Genomic DNA, 14,973 nt, shown 5'->3' with positions numbered 1-14,973 from the left:
AGACAAATGACCTACTCCATTTGCCAACATTGATGGATTGTGATAAGCTTACTTTCACTTACAAATTTCACAATATGAGTCATTTTATGATAAAATCATTATGGTCTCACATACTTTTGAAAAATACAGTTTATTCAAGAATATGAACAATGTAATGGATATATTTGGTTACTTAATAATAATCATTTAAGTATATCATACAGATACACAAGGTCAACATTTAGTGTTTTTCAGAGGGAATGATATAGATTCTGCTTTTATTTTTGTCTCTATAGTAAAATTATTGACAAAGTAATGAAACAGAGATATATTGTTCTATAATTGTTTGCTCTCATACAGTAATTCTCAGCCTCTTTTATTTTATGTTCCACCAACAGTTATATTCAATATATCTCAACAAATTAAAAAGCCTACACTTTCAGAAAAAGTCATATTTTATAAGTATTCTGTCATTATGTTTGTCATTTATCATCAGTATTACACCTGTGAAGAATTACAGTAGGAATTGCTAAGGTTTTAAAATAAGCAAATATTATTTAGTAGTTGAGAAATGTTATTATATGGTTGAGTATAAATTTTAGTACCTTAGCATCAATAAAACACAAAGATGTTTAATGAAGAATATTGCCATCAATAGGTTTATGTAAAATTCTACACCATCAGGTAGAAAAAGCAGAATATAGATGTTGGCATCCAAAGGTCAGGTGATGTGGAAGTGAGGTCAGGGGGTGCAGAAGGACAAAGATGGTCAAAAGAAATGGAGAAAGAAGAGAAGTCAAGTGAATATTCCATAGTAAGCAGGGTTATTGGGAAGCTAAACAACAAAAGGCCTTGTGCATGTGGGAAGAAAGGATGAGAAGAAATTTTGTCCAAGGTAATAAATATATCAAAAGTCATAGATTCCTGGAAGCCAGGGTCAGAAGAACATATGAAGGATAACCAGTTATTGAAATTGTAATGTTAATCCTATGTGCCATCTAAGCTCTAGTAGGTTAGAGGACTTATGGCCACACCATGGTACTTGGAACCCATGGTACTTGGATGCCCAAACATATATTGTGGCTCAGTGCTTTTAAAAATATTCTAGTTTGTTAGATATTCCTAATAATTTCAATTTCACGTCTGAACTAAAATTTATTTCACTTTCTAATGTAAGAATGCCTTGCTTAAAGTTAACTCAGTCTATAAAAATCAGAATTTTAAAAGTGAGTTAGAGGTGAAATTATTCACTTTTAAAATACTAGATTTGTTTTCCTTAATTTTTAAATTATCCTTGCCTTTTCACATATTTATATTACCTGTCTAGCCATATAGGCATCTGAAGTTTCGGTATTTACAAACAAACTTGGTGTTTTATTCCAGTTGTGAAATGGTCAATCTGTGTAGCTTCCAGTTATCTTTTTTATTAGTGGCTCTAGTGTTTGAGGCTATTATTTGGAACCAGGGAAAAGTATGTCCCTATGTAGTTCTTTAAATTGATCCCTGTCTAAAGCAAAACTGCGGATCAGGCCCTTTGCTTCTCCCCAGAGGTCTCAGCTCAAAATATGAAGAAGTTCTTTCAGGACTGAAAGTGGAAAAATGTAAAGGTCCGGCTATATCTCTTCAGAATGTTGGCAAGTCTCTTTACCAATATGCTATTTAATATACCAATACTTGTACTGAATATGCAGTGATACAGAGGGAAATAAAAAACAGAACTGAAGGATTATAAAAAAATATTCTTATACATAATAAGGAAAACATTCCACAGCATACTAAACATTCCATTTCCCTTCATGTTATCTGTCTCTTTATCGCTCATCCTTTCTCCATCGGTTGCTGTTTGGACTACTCAACCCAAGATCTGCAGCTTTCCATCACATTAAGTTTGAGAGCTTAAATATGATATTCTCTTCATTTGAATCCTCAGGGTGTTCCCCTCGTTTAATTAGAGCTAGGTGGTTATCCTTTACTCCTAGAAACACTCCAGGATTGCTCTTACATTCAAATGAAACACATTGGGAGGTCTCCTCATGAAGGACAAAGAAGGCCTGTTCTGGTAATTGGTTTTCACATTTTTGTAGCTGAGGAAGACAAGAGAGAAAGTAACCAATATGTGAGTTGGAAGTCCAGAGTCAACTTTATATCCCTGTATTGGAAACTAAAGGAGAATAATTATTCATAACTTGATATTTCTAGCAAGCCTCTTACTGAGAAGGGGATGGGAGGTGGGGAAGAAATGAGCAGAGGGCCAAAGTAGGGGGATTTGATTTGATTCACTGATAGTATATTTTGAGAGACATGATGGCTTAGAATGACTGGATCTGGTTGCAGTATTTCTGGATTCATACTTCTCTTTTGCCATGTAGTATCTCTGAGACCTGGACACTTTGCTTTACCTTTCAAGCCTCAGTTTTTTAGTGTAGCCAGTGTTCTAGATCAGTCAACCCCCAACTTACCCACAGATACATGAGTGATAGAAATGATTATTATTTCAAATTATTAAGTGTTAGGGATGCTTTGTTACACAGCAAACCTAACCAATACAATAACTTCATAAGAGAGTTACTGTGAGAATTAAATGAGATAGTACTTGTAAAACCTTTAGCACACTTCTTGGTACATAATAAAGCTCAGTAGGGGTCAGCACTTATTATTGAGTAGTTATATATGCCAAACACTATTATATATACTTAGGAATGTTTTGTTAAGGGAGACGCTGATTACCATCCAGAGTTTATATTAATACCTTGCATGGCTATATTAGTTAGCTCTATATATTGTATATTTATATAATTTATCTTCTATATTATACTTTCATGTTTTCTTCCTTGTGTCCACTTTGGCTTGTTTGTTCTTCAATATGTTTATAATTCTTCATCATGACCAATATAATACTGCTATTTACTAACTGAAGACAATGCAATGAATCCTATGATTAAAACGTAGATTATTATGTTATCTATATATCTTGGCATATGGAAATGTTTATGACTCTCCCTTTAGCAGTCTAAGAGTATAAAATTAGTTTTTCAATTGTCTAAGAAAACCATATTTTACAAGGAAATACTTTCTGGAAGAACATAGTAGTTCCTACAGCCAAATAGAAAGGATTTGAATCTTTCTATATAGCAGTGCTTCTCAAACTTTAATGTACCTATGACTCTCCTGGAGATTTGTTAAAATGCTGATTTCGATTCAGTTGTGAGGGAGCCTGAAAGTCTACATTTCTAAAAAGCTCCCAGGCAGTGCTGTACTGCTGGCAGAGATCAAACTTTCAGTAGCAAGGCTACACATGCCATTTCACTCCCTTCCATGTCCCAGAAGCAAGTTATTAATCATAACCGATTTTGTTTTATGTACAATAGCACAAACAAAACTTCTTCTTCAAAGTACCCCAAACACCCAAATCTGCACAGATGAGTAGAGTCAGTCATGATAGTTAGGTGCATATTTCTATTACCTCCACAGAATGCTCCTTACTGTTGGCATGCAGCAAGAAGTCTTTGTCTTTTGTGGGGCTCAGGTTTACCATTAACTTCCGATGATCACCACCACCATCTTGCAATTAAAAAATGCAAATTATAAAGTTAAGAATTGTAACTCATTTTAATTTAAATGAATTTAACACCCAGAAAAAGAGTCCAAGATGTCATATAAAATAACTACTTCATTCAACAACACATCTCTTAGAAATACTTGTACCCAGATGAAACTAAAGAGTCATTGGACAGTAAGGGGTAATTCTAAGTCCCCTTAGGAGAGAGGTTAGTTTTCTTATATACTATTAGAATAATAGTAGAATTGTGACTCTAATGGGTATTGCTCTAGTTGTCAGCTTCCCTGTCTGCATAGAAAGCCACTGATGGTTGTCCCCCAATATCCAACTCCTCTTTTTGTGTAATAATAGAATGTTTCCCAGCCTGCCTTCTTGTAGCTAAGTGTAGCAATATGTTTAAGTTCTGAGCAACATAAGGTGAATAGAAGTGTCAGGTGCAACTTCCAAGTTACATCCCTAAAGGGAAATAGAACTCATATAATACATCTGTCTTCCTCTGTCCTGCTGAATGGATATTTTCATGGTGGCAAGGAATCTTGAACCATGTGGATGTTGGCAGAGCCACAAAGAGAAAAGGAGCTGGGTCTGGGCAACCTGTTGAGCAGAACTGCCATTCCAGCCCTGGCTAAAACAGAAATAAAGTTTTGTATAACTTAAGACACTATTATTCTGAATCTCTGTTAAATGTAGCCAAATCTTTATCCTAATTATTAAACTACAAAATGGATGAGATGGAGTATATCCTTTTAGAATCTTAGATCCAAGATTTTTACCATGAGTTTGGGTTGGAGAGAACCTTCTGAGACTGCTTTCCTTTCACATGGAGCATTTTTGGATTTGTCTTTACCCTAAATTTAAGAATTCAAGCACTAGAGCTACCCAGCTTTCGAAATTACCTGTTTCACTTGAGGGGAATTGGGAATCATAGTAACGGAGTAACACCTTGTCTGAAAGAGAATGCATAAAATCCCTTTGGTGAGATACAATTTTATCAAATGGTTCAGTTTCAACATATATATAACATCAGAAAACATCCTCTTCTTTTATTGTATATCAATAAAAGCAAAACTTCTGTGGTTTTGAGAAAGGTCTTAAAAATGCATAAATATATTCTGAAGAATTCTCCAACAATGTTGGTATTAAAATATTTAAAATGGTGTTCATAGTATTGGTATATTCTTTTACTAGAGTTTATACTTTAGTGATACTGATAAAGCTGGAAAGACCTAGTAGATAATTTAGCGATAGCAAATATACGTGGTGCCTCCTTCCACATTTTACAACAGATACCACTTCTCAATATCATCCTTCTTCCCTGATGAATCCTGAGTAAGCTTTTTTTTTTTTTTAACTTATTTTATTTATTTATTTTTGGCTGCGTTGGGCTTTTGTTGCTGCGGTGGGCTTTCTCTAGTTGTGGCGAGCGGGGGCTACCCTTCGTTGCAGTGCGCGGGCTTCTCATCGCGGTGGCCTCTCTTGCTGCGGATCACGGGCTCTAGGCGCATGGACTTCAGTAGTTGTGGCTCGCGGGCTCCAGAGCGCAGACTCAGTAGTTGTGGCGCATGGGCTTAGTTGCTCCGTGGCATGTGGGATCCTCCCGGACCAGGGCTCGAACCCATGTCCCCTGCATTGGCAGGCAGATTCTTAACTACTGTGCCACCAGGGAAGCCCCCTGAATAAGCTTCTGAATCCTCCTCAGTATAGTGATATTCAAGCATCCCCTGCCAATGCATTGGAGTTAGCACATAGCATGAAATCTATTTGCCATGTCTGAGTTAGTCTATTGTTTATGGTATGATAAATTTATTTTTTTACTTTACTAGTCATCATTATATCATTAAAAACAAAAGGAAATATTCTACCTTTCTCTTGGTCTTTTCCTAAGTCATCAACATAGATCTCATAATTTCCATCCTCGAAAACAAAAGTAATGGATTGATCCTTGTATGTACTCAGGGAAGCAGAATGTTCTGTAACAAGTAAAAATCTTGTCATTAAGAATTCAAAAACCTTGTTTCCATGAAAAATCTTTTAGAAATTAAAAAAAAACCTTCTCAATGGGTTGTGTTTGTTTCTGCAATTTGAGCTGCACTTTGTCCATCACTGTTGGATAGATGAAAGCCTCTGGCACAAGCTTAATGTAGCTAAAAGGCTGAGGTGTGCCACCTGAATGAGATTAAAGATGCTAGCATCCTGCATGAAGGTCATGGTAGGCCATGTTAGTGTGCTTATGGGAGTGTTTAGTGGGGAGAAAGAAGCTGGAAAAGTTATAGACTTTGCCTGAGGAAATCTCTGCTTCCTGACTCCACATGATCTAGGGAACTATGGGCAAGAAGGGGCTGTATTTTGATAGACATGGATAAGTGAATACCCATCTGTAAAGCATGGAGTTACTCAGAGACTTTCAACAGTCCTGGAGAATGCAGATGTGAGCCTCATTCTGTCTTCTGGCTAAATAACAGTGACACTTAAAGCAGTACTCTCAATTTTTTTTTAATATATGAGCACACATAGAAAATAATATTTCTACAGCATGCTGGGGTAAACTGGAGCAGATTTAGAGACTACATATATAGGTCCTGGAGGAAAAAATCATATTTTCTTTATAGTATAGACTTATGCTAAAGAAAATAATATATAAAAAATTAAGAATATTAAATATTGAATATTTGCACAAGTATGTGATATAATTTAAAACCATTTTAACAACTATTTAAAATACTTGAGTTGAAATTATATTTAAAAAATATAATAGCTCTTCCTTTTCTTTCATTGTCAAAATGTTGAAGTTTGGGGAGATAATGTGGTTTTTTTCCCCCAAAGGATAATGTGTTTTTCTCAGGAATAATGTATATGAAATTCCAATCCATAGCAAGCATTTCAAAATAATAATGGAATGCTAACTATAGAACGCACATGCATTGTTAGAGCAACTACCCTGTACTTAGTTTGGATACCACTACATGGGCACATCAGCAACAAATGGACAGAAGTTTCTGACATATTTACATGAAATTGTAGACTTGGGGCTGCTTCCTGGAGTGGCACTTCCAAGGTCCGTGTCTTACCTCCCTCTTCACCCTCACACCACCCCTGTGACCAGTCTTACCTTTGATACTTGGAAGACCAGTTGCTGTAGTATATTTCTGGACCCTAGTTTTATCGAAGGCAAAGCTCTTCACAGACTGTCCAAGGTGCTCCAACTCCTGACAGGCAGCGAATACCAGATGTTGCTCTTTGTACTTTTTAGCTGCAGGACAGGTGTAGGAATAAGATTGGACTGTCAGTCCTCACTCTGTGCAGACCCCTCTCCCATCTCTCCTTTGAGGATTTCCAGTCGAGGCTGCTTGCTGACAATGATGACTGACCCCAGGGTTTCAGTCACCCCGTGGTCTGAAGGAATCAATACCTCCTATACACTTATATCCCAATAGGACACACCCAGTGGAGTCCAGGCAAAAGAAAACTAGTCACCCATGGTCTCAACACCCAAAAGGCAACCACTATTCATTTTAGTTTACTTCCTTTAAATGAAAGAAAAAACACTTAAAAATATTGTAAATATATTTATAATTTTGTATACTCTATTTTTACTTAATATTATAGCATAACCATTTCTCCCATGCTATTAAAAACTCTATGTGCCCTTCTGAAAATGGTTAAAAAGTAGTTCATCATCCTTACTCTTTTCCAGAAGGAATTTGGATGAGAAAAAAATTATGTATCTTGATGTGGTAAGTGAAGGCAAATAGATGCCCATCATTATGTCGAAAAATTATCAGGAACTGCAGTTTCTCCTTACCTGTTCTTGGTGAATACCTTTTGGTGGTTTCTTTCCTAAAGTAACAGGTCTTCTTTTCTATTTTAAGGCCAGAGCGTAGCTGCATAAAGTACATGGGGCAAATTTCTTCAGCCTTCTGTTGGGATTCTGAGCAATTGAAAAAATTGTGATGCCATTTCATTCCATCCATCTTTATCATTTTACAAACCCTGAGTGTACCAGACCAAGAAAGCAACTACAGGTCCACAGTATCTTATCAGAAACCTTGGGGCCGGTTGTGTTTCAAAATTCAGAGTTTATTAGATTTTAAGATTGTCATGTAGACCATATATTGTATATAACTAGAACACCCAGCAGGGACTAGGGCAGCGCCTCATAATAAAAAATTAATAATTTTATAGTGAAACAGGAAAATTTACATAAAGTGAAATAAATAAAGACCTCATGTGGTTTAGGTCAGGATTTAACTGTCAAATGAGTTCAGGTCAGATTTTGCTGTCAAATGAGATATGAAAAACTTTAGATCTTTAGAAAAGATTTTGGTTTCAAAATTGGTTTAAGGAGGTGTGGATCTACATCCAACATATAGTAATTTTTGCCTAACTGAGGGGGAGCTCTTTGATCATGTGAAATCTACAATCATTCCTACTTATCTAGAATATACTTTTAATAATTTTGGAGAGATGACTATAGTCTATAAAGGTTATTGATACTAAAAATAGCCGACCATGTTAGGGAGCTTTCTGCCTATGTTTTCTTCTAGGAGTTTTGTGGTTTCAGGTCTTACATTTAAGTCTTTAATCCATTGGGTGTTAATTTTTGTGAGTAGTGTAGATAGGAGTTATGTTTCATTCTTTTACATGTTATTATCCAGTTTTCCCAGCACCATTTATTGAAGAGACCATCTTTTCTCCATTCAGTATTTTTGACTCCCTTGTCAAATATTAGTGTGTCTACAGTGGGCCAAGCACTGTGCTGATAATTCTACATACTGTTTCCTTTAACCCTTCACAAATAATATTGCAAGGTAGGTATTATTTTCTTTGTTTTACAGATGATGATTTGAAGTTCTTAGCAGTCATGACACTTGCCCAAGGTTACAGGTCTGGTGAGAAGTTGTGACGCAAGTGTGTCTAATATCAAAGCTATGCTTCCATCTACCTCCATCTAAAAAAATGCTACACTACAACTTTAGGGAAAAGCAAAATGCAAATTGAAATTAAATCAGTTGAAGTAAAAAATATATAATCAATTATTCAGTAATTCTTATTTCATTTATCCAAATAAAAATTAAAATCTCGGGCTTCCCTGGTGGCGCAGTGGTTGAGAGTCCGCCTGCCGATGCAGGGGATACGGGTTCGTGCCCCGGTCCGGGAGGATCCCACATGCCGCGGAGCGCCTGGGCCCGTGAGCCGTGGCCGCTGAGCCTGCACGTCCGGAGCCTGTGCTCCGCAATGGTAGAGGCCACAACAGTGACAGGCACGCGTATGGCAAAAAAAATTAAAATCTCAAATAAAACATTAAATTTGTCACTTGGAAATCATAAAAAGCCTTTCAAAGTCAAATAGAAAAACACTTGAGTCATAGGATCTCAATTTCCAACGTTATAGTAAATGAATTATCAAGCAATTTATACAATATAGCCAAATTTCAATTATTGACAGTAATTCAGAAAATGAAAATAATTACTTGTGATTTGAGATCCATTCTATGATTTTTTTTTATTCTCAAGAAGATTTGCCTTCCTAATATGCTTTTCAAAGTTAAGTGGAATAAACTTTTGTTAGTTACTGTTCTGAATTATCTATATCTTACTTCCAATTCAGACAGGCATCTACCTTTAGGTATCTTCAACTGTCTGAACAGGGCAAGGCCATTAAATCATACTCATTCACCCTGGAAATCCCTAATATTCCTTTATAATACAGATACGTCAACTATGCTATCTCACATTTATATAGTGCAAAGATAGTTTACAAAGCTGTGCCAGAGCCAACACTGAACTTGGTCTCCTGACAACTAATTTAATACAATATGTCATTAATTGCATGTTTTGTGCTGGTCTTAGCCTGTCAATAACCAATGTTGTTTTTGGACTGGCTGTTAAGGTTCTTATTATGATTGCAAGATGACCTTCAGCAATAACCATCAGGAAACTGAAGAAATAAAGGTTAATTAATTATAGGATCTGTAAATTACACTGCATATCTGGGACCCCACAGAGAAGTCACAGGTAGAGATGGTACGCGGGCGTGGGGTTCTGCTTTTATTGGGGTTGAGGGTGGGAGCCTAGGATAGCGAGAGCTCACTATTTATTGGTGAATTTAAAACATAAAAGCAGGAATTTAAAGTGTGGGAAGAGAAAAAAAGAAAGTAGTCCAAATGGCCAGTTATGGAAATCAGCCAAGATCTCCTTTTCTTTATCTAGTCTTGTGCCTGGCCATGTATTTATTTGAGATAGCCATCTTTGAAGTAGATGCCTCTTTGAAGTGGATACCTCTTTGAAGTGCAGGCCTCAGCAATCAAAGCTTAAGTCCGGCACTTGCATTACAAAATAGAATAACAAAATCCAGATGTCAGGGTTTACACTATACTGTATCACATTGTCTCTTCAGAGTTAAAAGGCATACGATGATGCTCTAAGCATGCTCATTCCAGTATGCTTCTCATTATGTGTAGCATCCCATGAGGTATCTCATGCCCGGTATGTCTAATATTGAGAGTGGACTCTTTGGGGAGGAGGATATGGGTCTTGGGCAGTTAGAAGTGAGGGTCATAGCACTGGGGAAATATTATCGATGTAGAAGAAGAGAATTGGGGGCTAAATATGTGAATGTCAGGGCTAGCATCTAGTGAGACAAACAATGGGTATAATTCCTTGGGCGCTGACTGTGTTTGAAGTATTTAAAATACTTTACATTGGGAGAGTTTGGAAGAAGGCATACTTTGATATTCGGGGCAGCTGAAACTGTGGTGTGAGGGTTGTGTTCCTGGGAGGAAAGCATGAAGCTGGCATGGCCATGGGAACTCTGTAGAAGAGAGTGTTCCACTAGTGTCAAAGAGCCAGCTCAAACTTATGAAAAGGCTGTTGCCATTTCCTATGTCTCCATCCTGCTTGATATCTGAGGGCAGTGTATTTACATGGCTTTTAAGGAAATTCTCATAAGCAGTTTCATCATAGCAACTGCATGATGAAATCCCTCAGGCATTTCTGGTGAGTAAATGGGAATGGGCCTGGAAATCTTTTTATAGAGCCAGACCACGGCTGACAGGAACTACAGAAGGGAATAACTTCATCTTTCATTTTTTTCCCCAAATACTAATTTTACCAAGGTCTCTTTGCCCTGTTTACTACCTTTGACCCGTTTGTTGCATTTGACTTGGGGACCACATCCTTCTTTGAACCCTTCTTCCCTTATTGTTGTGTCAGCTGTCTCCTTGGATTCTCCTTGTTTCCCTCTGATTAGTCCATCTCTGTCTCTTTGTTAGTTCTTCCTTCTCTGCCTGATCCTAAAATGTTGGTGTTCCTGAAGGTTTTGTCCTTTGCCTTTTTTTCTCACTCTAGGCTTTCTTTCTGGGCAATTTCACTTGTTCCAATGACTTCAGTCATCTTTTTATACGTTGATGACTCCCCAAACTGTAACTCTACCTTTGGTCTGTCTCCTGAGCTTTATATCTGTTGCTCTTTCTCTACAGAAATTTTGATGCCACAGGGCATTTTGACTAAAGTTACCTTAAAGCATGTCTATTTCTATCTATGTAGAGCCTTCTGAATTCTGGACATCTCTACCCGAATGACCTACACATACCCCAAATGCAAATATACTCATAATAAAAAAACAACTTCTTTATCTTTTACCCCCAATATATTCCTCCAGAATTCCCTATCTTTAAAAACAGTACCTCTATCTGCCGTTATCTGCCCAATTTTTAAATCAGAAAGCTGAGAATTGTCCATTTTCCCCTCTCTCCATCTTTCAATTCATTCAGTTTACCTTACTGATTTCACTTTCTGAACGTATCTGAATTTTAGTCTTTCCATTCTGTCATCTTAGGTCAGGCCCTCATCACCAGAGCCCTAAGATGAATGCAGTAGACCTCTGACCAGTTTCTATTTCTACTCTTGCCTCCTTGCTCTATCTTCACTACCACCAACATGATCTCTCCAAAATAAAAATGTCTTGTTTTTCCTCAATTAAACATTTTCAGTTGGTTCCCTACTGTCCACAGGATAAAGTGAAAGCTCCTTCACTGTAACAGAAGATCTTCTGTGGAGAGCTGCAAACTAAAGGGGGTGATCCCTACTCAGTTCTACCTCCAACTATTGCCATGTAGGGATATGGGCCCATCTGTTGCTAGATCTTCAGATTTTTCGAGAGAAACCACACATTCAGATTTTTATGCAAAATCTCCCAATTTTTAAATGTTGTCTCAATTAAAAAACAACAGTAACACTATTCAGGCCAACTAAAATACTCCTGCTGGATGGATATGTCCTAGGGCTCCCGTATTGTGTCCTCTGGATAGATACCTAAGGACACTGTATTTTCAGGGCAGGGAAAGGGTTGATGGATGTGGGGGAGAGGAATTAACAGAGGAGAATGGCCTGACCCTGAGGAGTAGCTTCCTAGAAACGGGGAAGGAGATGAGTTTGGGGAGAGGCTTTCCTCTAGCTCATGAAGTCCCGTACCCTGTTGGCACTAGAGGTGAAATGCCCTGGTGCTGACCAGAACTCATGTGGGACCTGACTGTATGGATACCTGTAGTGGTTGGGTATTGCGTTTTATGGCTTTGTGATTGTGTAAGATCCTGCTAGCCCAGGCGAGGAGAAGGAATTAAAATGAACTTTGTTGTTTGGGGGCTCAGAGCAGTTTATTTAGAAAAATACGATGTGACATTTCTTGCACCTTGAGTTTTGAAAAGCAGTTCATACCTGTCACACACCACACAGGTATCTGTTGAAATTTTAGCCAGGAGTATAATGACAATTATAGTATTAAACTGAGCCAATATTGTTGGAAGGGAAAATCTGTGAAGGAACCATAAAAATAATGCAATGAGATTTGGGATTATCTTTATCATTGTTTCTCTGAATGGTGTAAATAAGCTGTTAGGGCCACTGCACCCTGACAGGTGGGGTTACATTTTCATTTTACATCAATGCCAGCAACTCTGGTGTATATTCCAGCCTACTCCCTCCCTCATTCCAGTATCTACATAGAGCCCACATCCCCTAGGGTACAAAGAAAATTCATTCTTTATTAAGAGGGAATCTGGGGACACAGAGTCACTTCTAATGAGTCACTGTTCCTGCAAGGAGCATTTTGACTCAGACATAAATAAAAGAACTAACTTAGCTGTGATTTCCTGGTGATTCAGAAACCACAGTCCAATTACTGCTTTTCCTACTTACAAAAGAAGAGCATGGGTTGGCCAGAGCCTCAGGGAGACAGAAATGATATTCTTTAACACTGCTTTCTCTTCTGGCCTAAAATGTTCAGGGAAATGCAGAAGAGCACAAAGGACAAAGATATGCCAATCCCCACTACAATTTCTCATGCTCTATTTTCTTTCTGGTCCACCAGAGCTCTGTTAATTCTTTTGTGTTACTGCTCTCAAATGAAAAACATGAGAATAAATTTGCATAATTCTTTTCTAGGATAAGTAATTTTAATAATTAAAGATGTTAATAGTCCTTTGATCTTAAAGCTAAGGCTACTACCTGACTTAGTTACCTTTCAACTTATTCCAAACCCTTTGAGTTTGCAACTGGACAGACTTGAGCATCATTTGGTCAATTCTTCTTTACTTGAGTCCTGGATTATTCAAATATATTTGCTTGTTATTCTCTCCTTTATCAGAAGTCTCAAGTCAAGACCACAAACTTGATATACCAAAGGTCTTAATAAATGTTTGTTGAATAAAAGTGGGTCTGTTTAAATTTTTGTTAGGAAATCTGGGAAAAAGATTTTGGGATTTGGTGGCCGGAGGTATGGGTAGAGAAGGGGTTAATATGAAGGGCCATAATTACGTTTATCACTAGTAGCAGGTTTAAGTCATCTGAGCCACTCCTGTTCTGTGATATATCAAATAAGCAGAAGTTGGCCAAATATAGTCTGTTTAAAACCAGCACCGACTATGTTACACATTTATGAGCCATCCCTTTCAATTTCAGCTCTTGTATTCTTAGTAGTTTTTGGTAAGGTAGAATGTATAAACATTGGAATAATAAAGATTTGGTAACAGATAAAAAATAGTGTGTAAAACAATCAGAAAGGCTTAAGTCCTTACTTCTCAACTTGGGAGATTTTACCAAGGCTTTGCCTGCTGAGCTGTTCATCTTTGCTGGGGAAATTTTGATGGTTGAATACTTCATTTTAGGCTTCATTTTTCAGGCTTCTGTTGGATTAACATATAACATTAGTTCAATTGTCTCAACTTGAAAACAAACAGAAACAACTGTGGCTAACTCAGTATAAAATTGGTAACATAGCCACATAGAGAAAATAATAATTTCAGTAAAATTTGAACATCGTATTCTGAATATATATCTTTACTAGAAATATAGTGAGAGGACAAAAAGAACTGTAAAGAAATCTTAAACTTTACTTTTTGGGTTTGTTGTTAGTGGAAATATTGGTATTGAAATTCTGAGATTGTTTTTGCTATACTATGGAATAAAACAAATGTATCGGTGTTATAGGATTTTCACTGCAGGGAAAAGGAGATATAAATATAAAATAAAAGAAGAAGGGGAAATCTCTGTAGTGTTAAATTTGAATTAGCAATATCAGTGTGCCCATATCTTAGTTTCTACATACTTTCTCCACTAAAAGGAACCAGGATTCTAGATCTGGGCTGGGAAAGTAGAAGTGAACATTTGAGTATCTTGTTGTGCCATAAAGCAGTGAGTCATTAAAAAACTAGTGAGATTGTGTCAAAAGGACACAGGAGTCCCTTTGAAGGGTCTCCTGCTGGGCAAATTTGGCATAGTTTGTGCATCAAAAAAATGATGGTTGCTACCTGGGCTCTTTGGTGGGGCTAATGGCAGACTCTGGGAGGGCTCACGCCAAGGAGTGCTTCCCAGAACTTCTGCTGCCAGTGTCCTTGTTCCCATGGTGAGCCACAGCCACCCCCCACCTCTGCAGGAGACCCTCTAACACTAGCAGTCGTGTGGATGACAGGCTCTTGGTGCTCCAGCTGGGCATCAGGGCAGTGCCTCTGAGGTGGGAGAGCCAAGTTCAGGACACTGGTCCACAAGAGACCTCTCAGCTCCATGTAATATCAAATGGCGAAAAACTCCCATAGATCTCCATCTCAATGCCAAGAGCCAGCTCCACTCAATGGCCAGCAAGCTACAGTACTGGACACCCTATGCCAAACAACTAGTAAGACAGGAACACAACCCCATCTATTAGCAGAGAGGCTGCCAAAAATCATAATAAGGCCACAGAAACCCCAAAACACACCGCCAGACATGGACCTGCCCACCAGAAAGACAAGATCCAGCTTCATCCACCAGAATACAGGCACTAGTCCCCTCCACCAGGAAGCCTACACAACCCACTGAACCAACCTTAGCCACTGGGGACAGACACCAAAAACAACGGGAACTACGAACCTGCAGCCTGCAAAAAGGAGACCCCAAACACAG

The 14,973-nt window shown here is 37.9% G+C and overlaps 1 protein-coding gene across 4 annotated transcripts in view; it reads right to left on the bottom strand.

Annotated features, from left to right (window-relative positions):
- Positions 1 to 1,709: 1,709 nt before the first annotated feature.
- IL33 (interleukin 33) overlaps positions 1,710 to 14,973 on the bottom strand; it is a 44,353-nt gene continuing 31,089 nt past the window's right edge. For all 4 annotated transcript variants that reach the window (XM_028493969.1, XM_028493971.1, XM_007112353.2 and 1 more), the window contains 7 exons: positions 13,611 to 13,718; positions 7,341 to 7,466; positions 6,648 to 6,788; positions 5,401 to 5,508; positions 4,435 to 4,485; positions 3,443 to 3,540; positions 1,710 to 2,063 (listed from right to left, as the gene is read on the bottom strand). In XM_028493969.1, the coding sequence (XP_028349770.1) occupies positions 1,857 to 2,063; positions 3,443 to 3,540; positions 4,435 to 4,485; positions 5,401 to 5,508; positions 6,648 to 6,788; positions 7,341 to 7,466; positions 13,611 to 13,707 (828 nt within the window). In that variant the 5' untranslated portion in view covers positions 13,708 to 13,718 and the 3' untranslated portion in view covers positions 1,710 to 1,856. The remainder of the gene's footprint in view (positions 2,064 to 3,442; positions 3,541 to 4,434; positions 4,486 to 5,400; positions 5,509 to 6,647; positions 6,789 to 7,340; positions 7,467 to 13,610; positions 13,719 to 14,973) is intronic.

This window comes from Physeter macrocephalus, chromosome 9, assembly GCF_002837175.3.
Source record: "Physeter macrocephalus isolate SW-GA chromosome 9, ASM283717v5, whole genome shotgun sequence".
Taxonomy (NCBI): domain Eukaryota; kingdom Metazoa; phylum Chordata; class Mammalia; order Artiodactyla; family Physeteridae; genus Physeter; species Physeter macrocephalus.
Note: the sequence above shows the minus strand (reverse complement) of the source record. Positions and strands in the feature narration are given on the sequence as shown.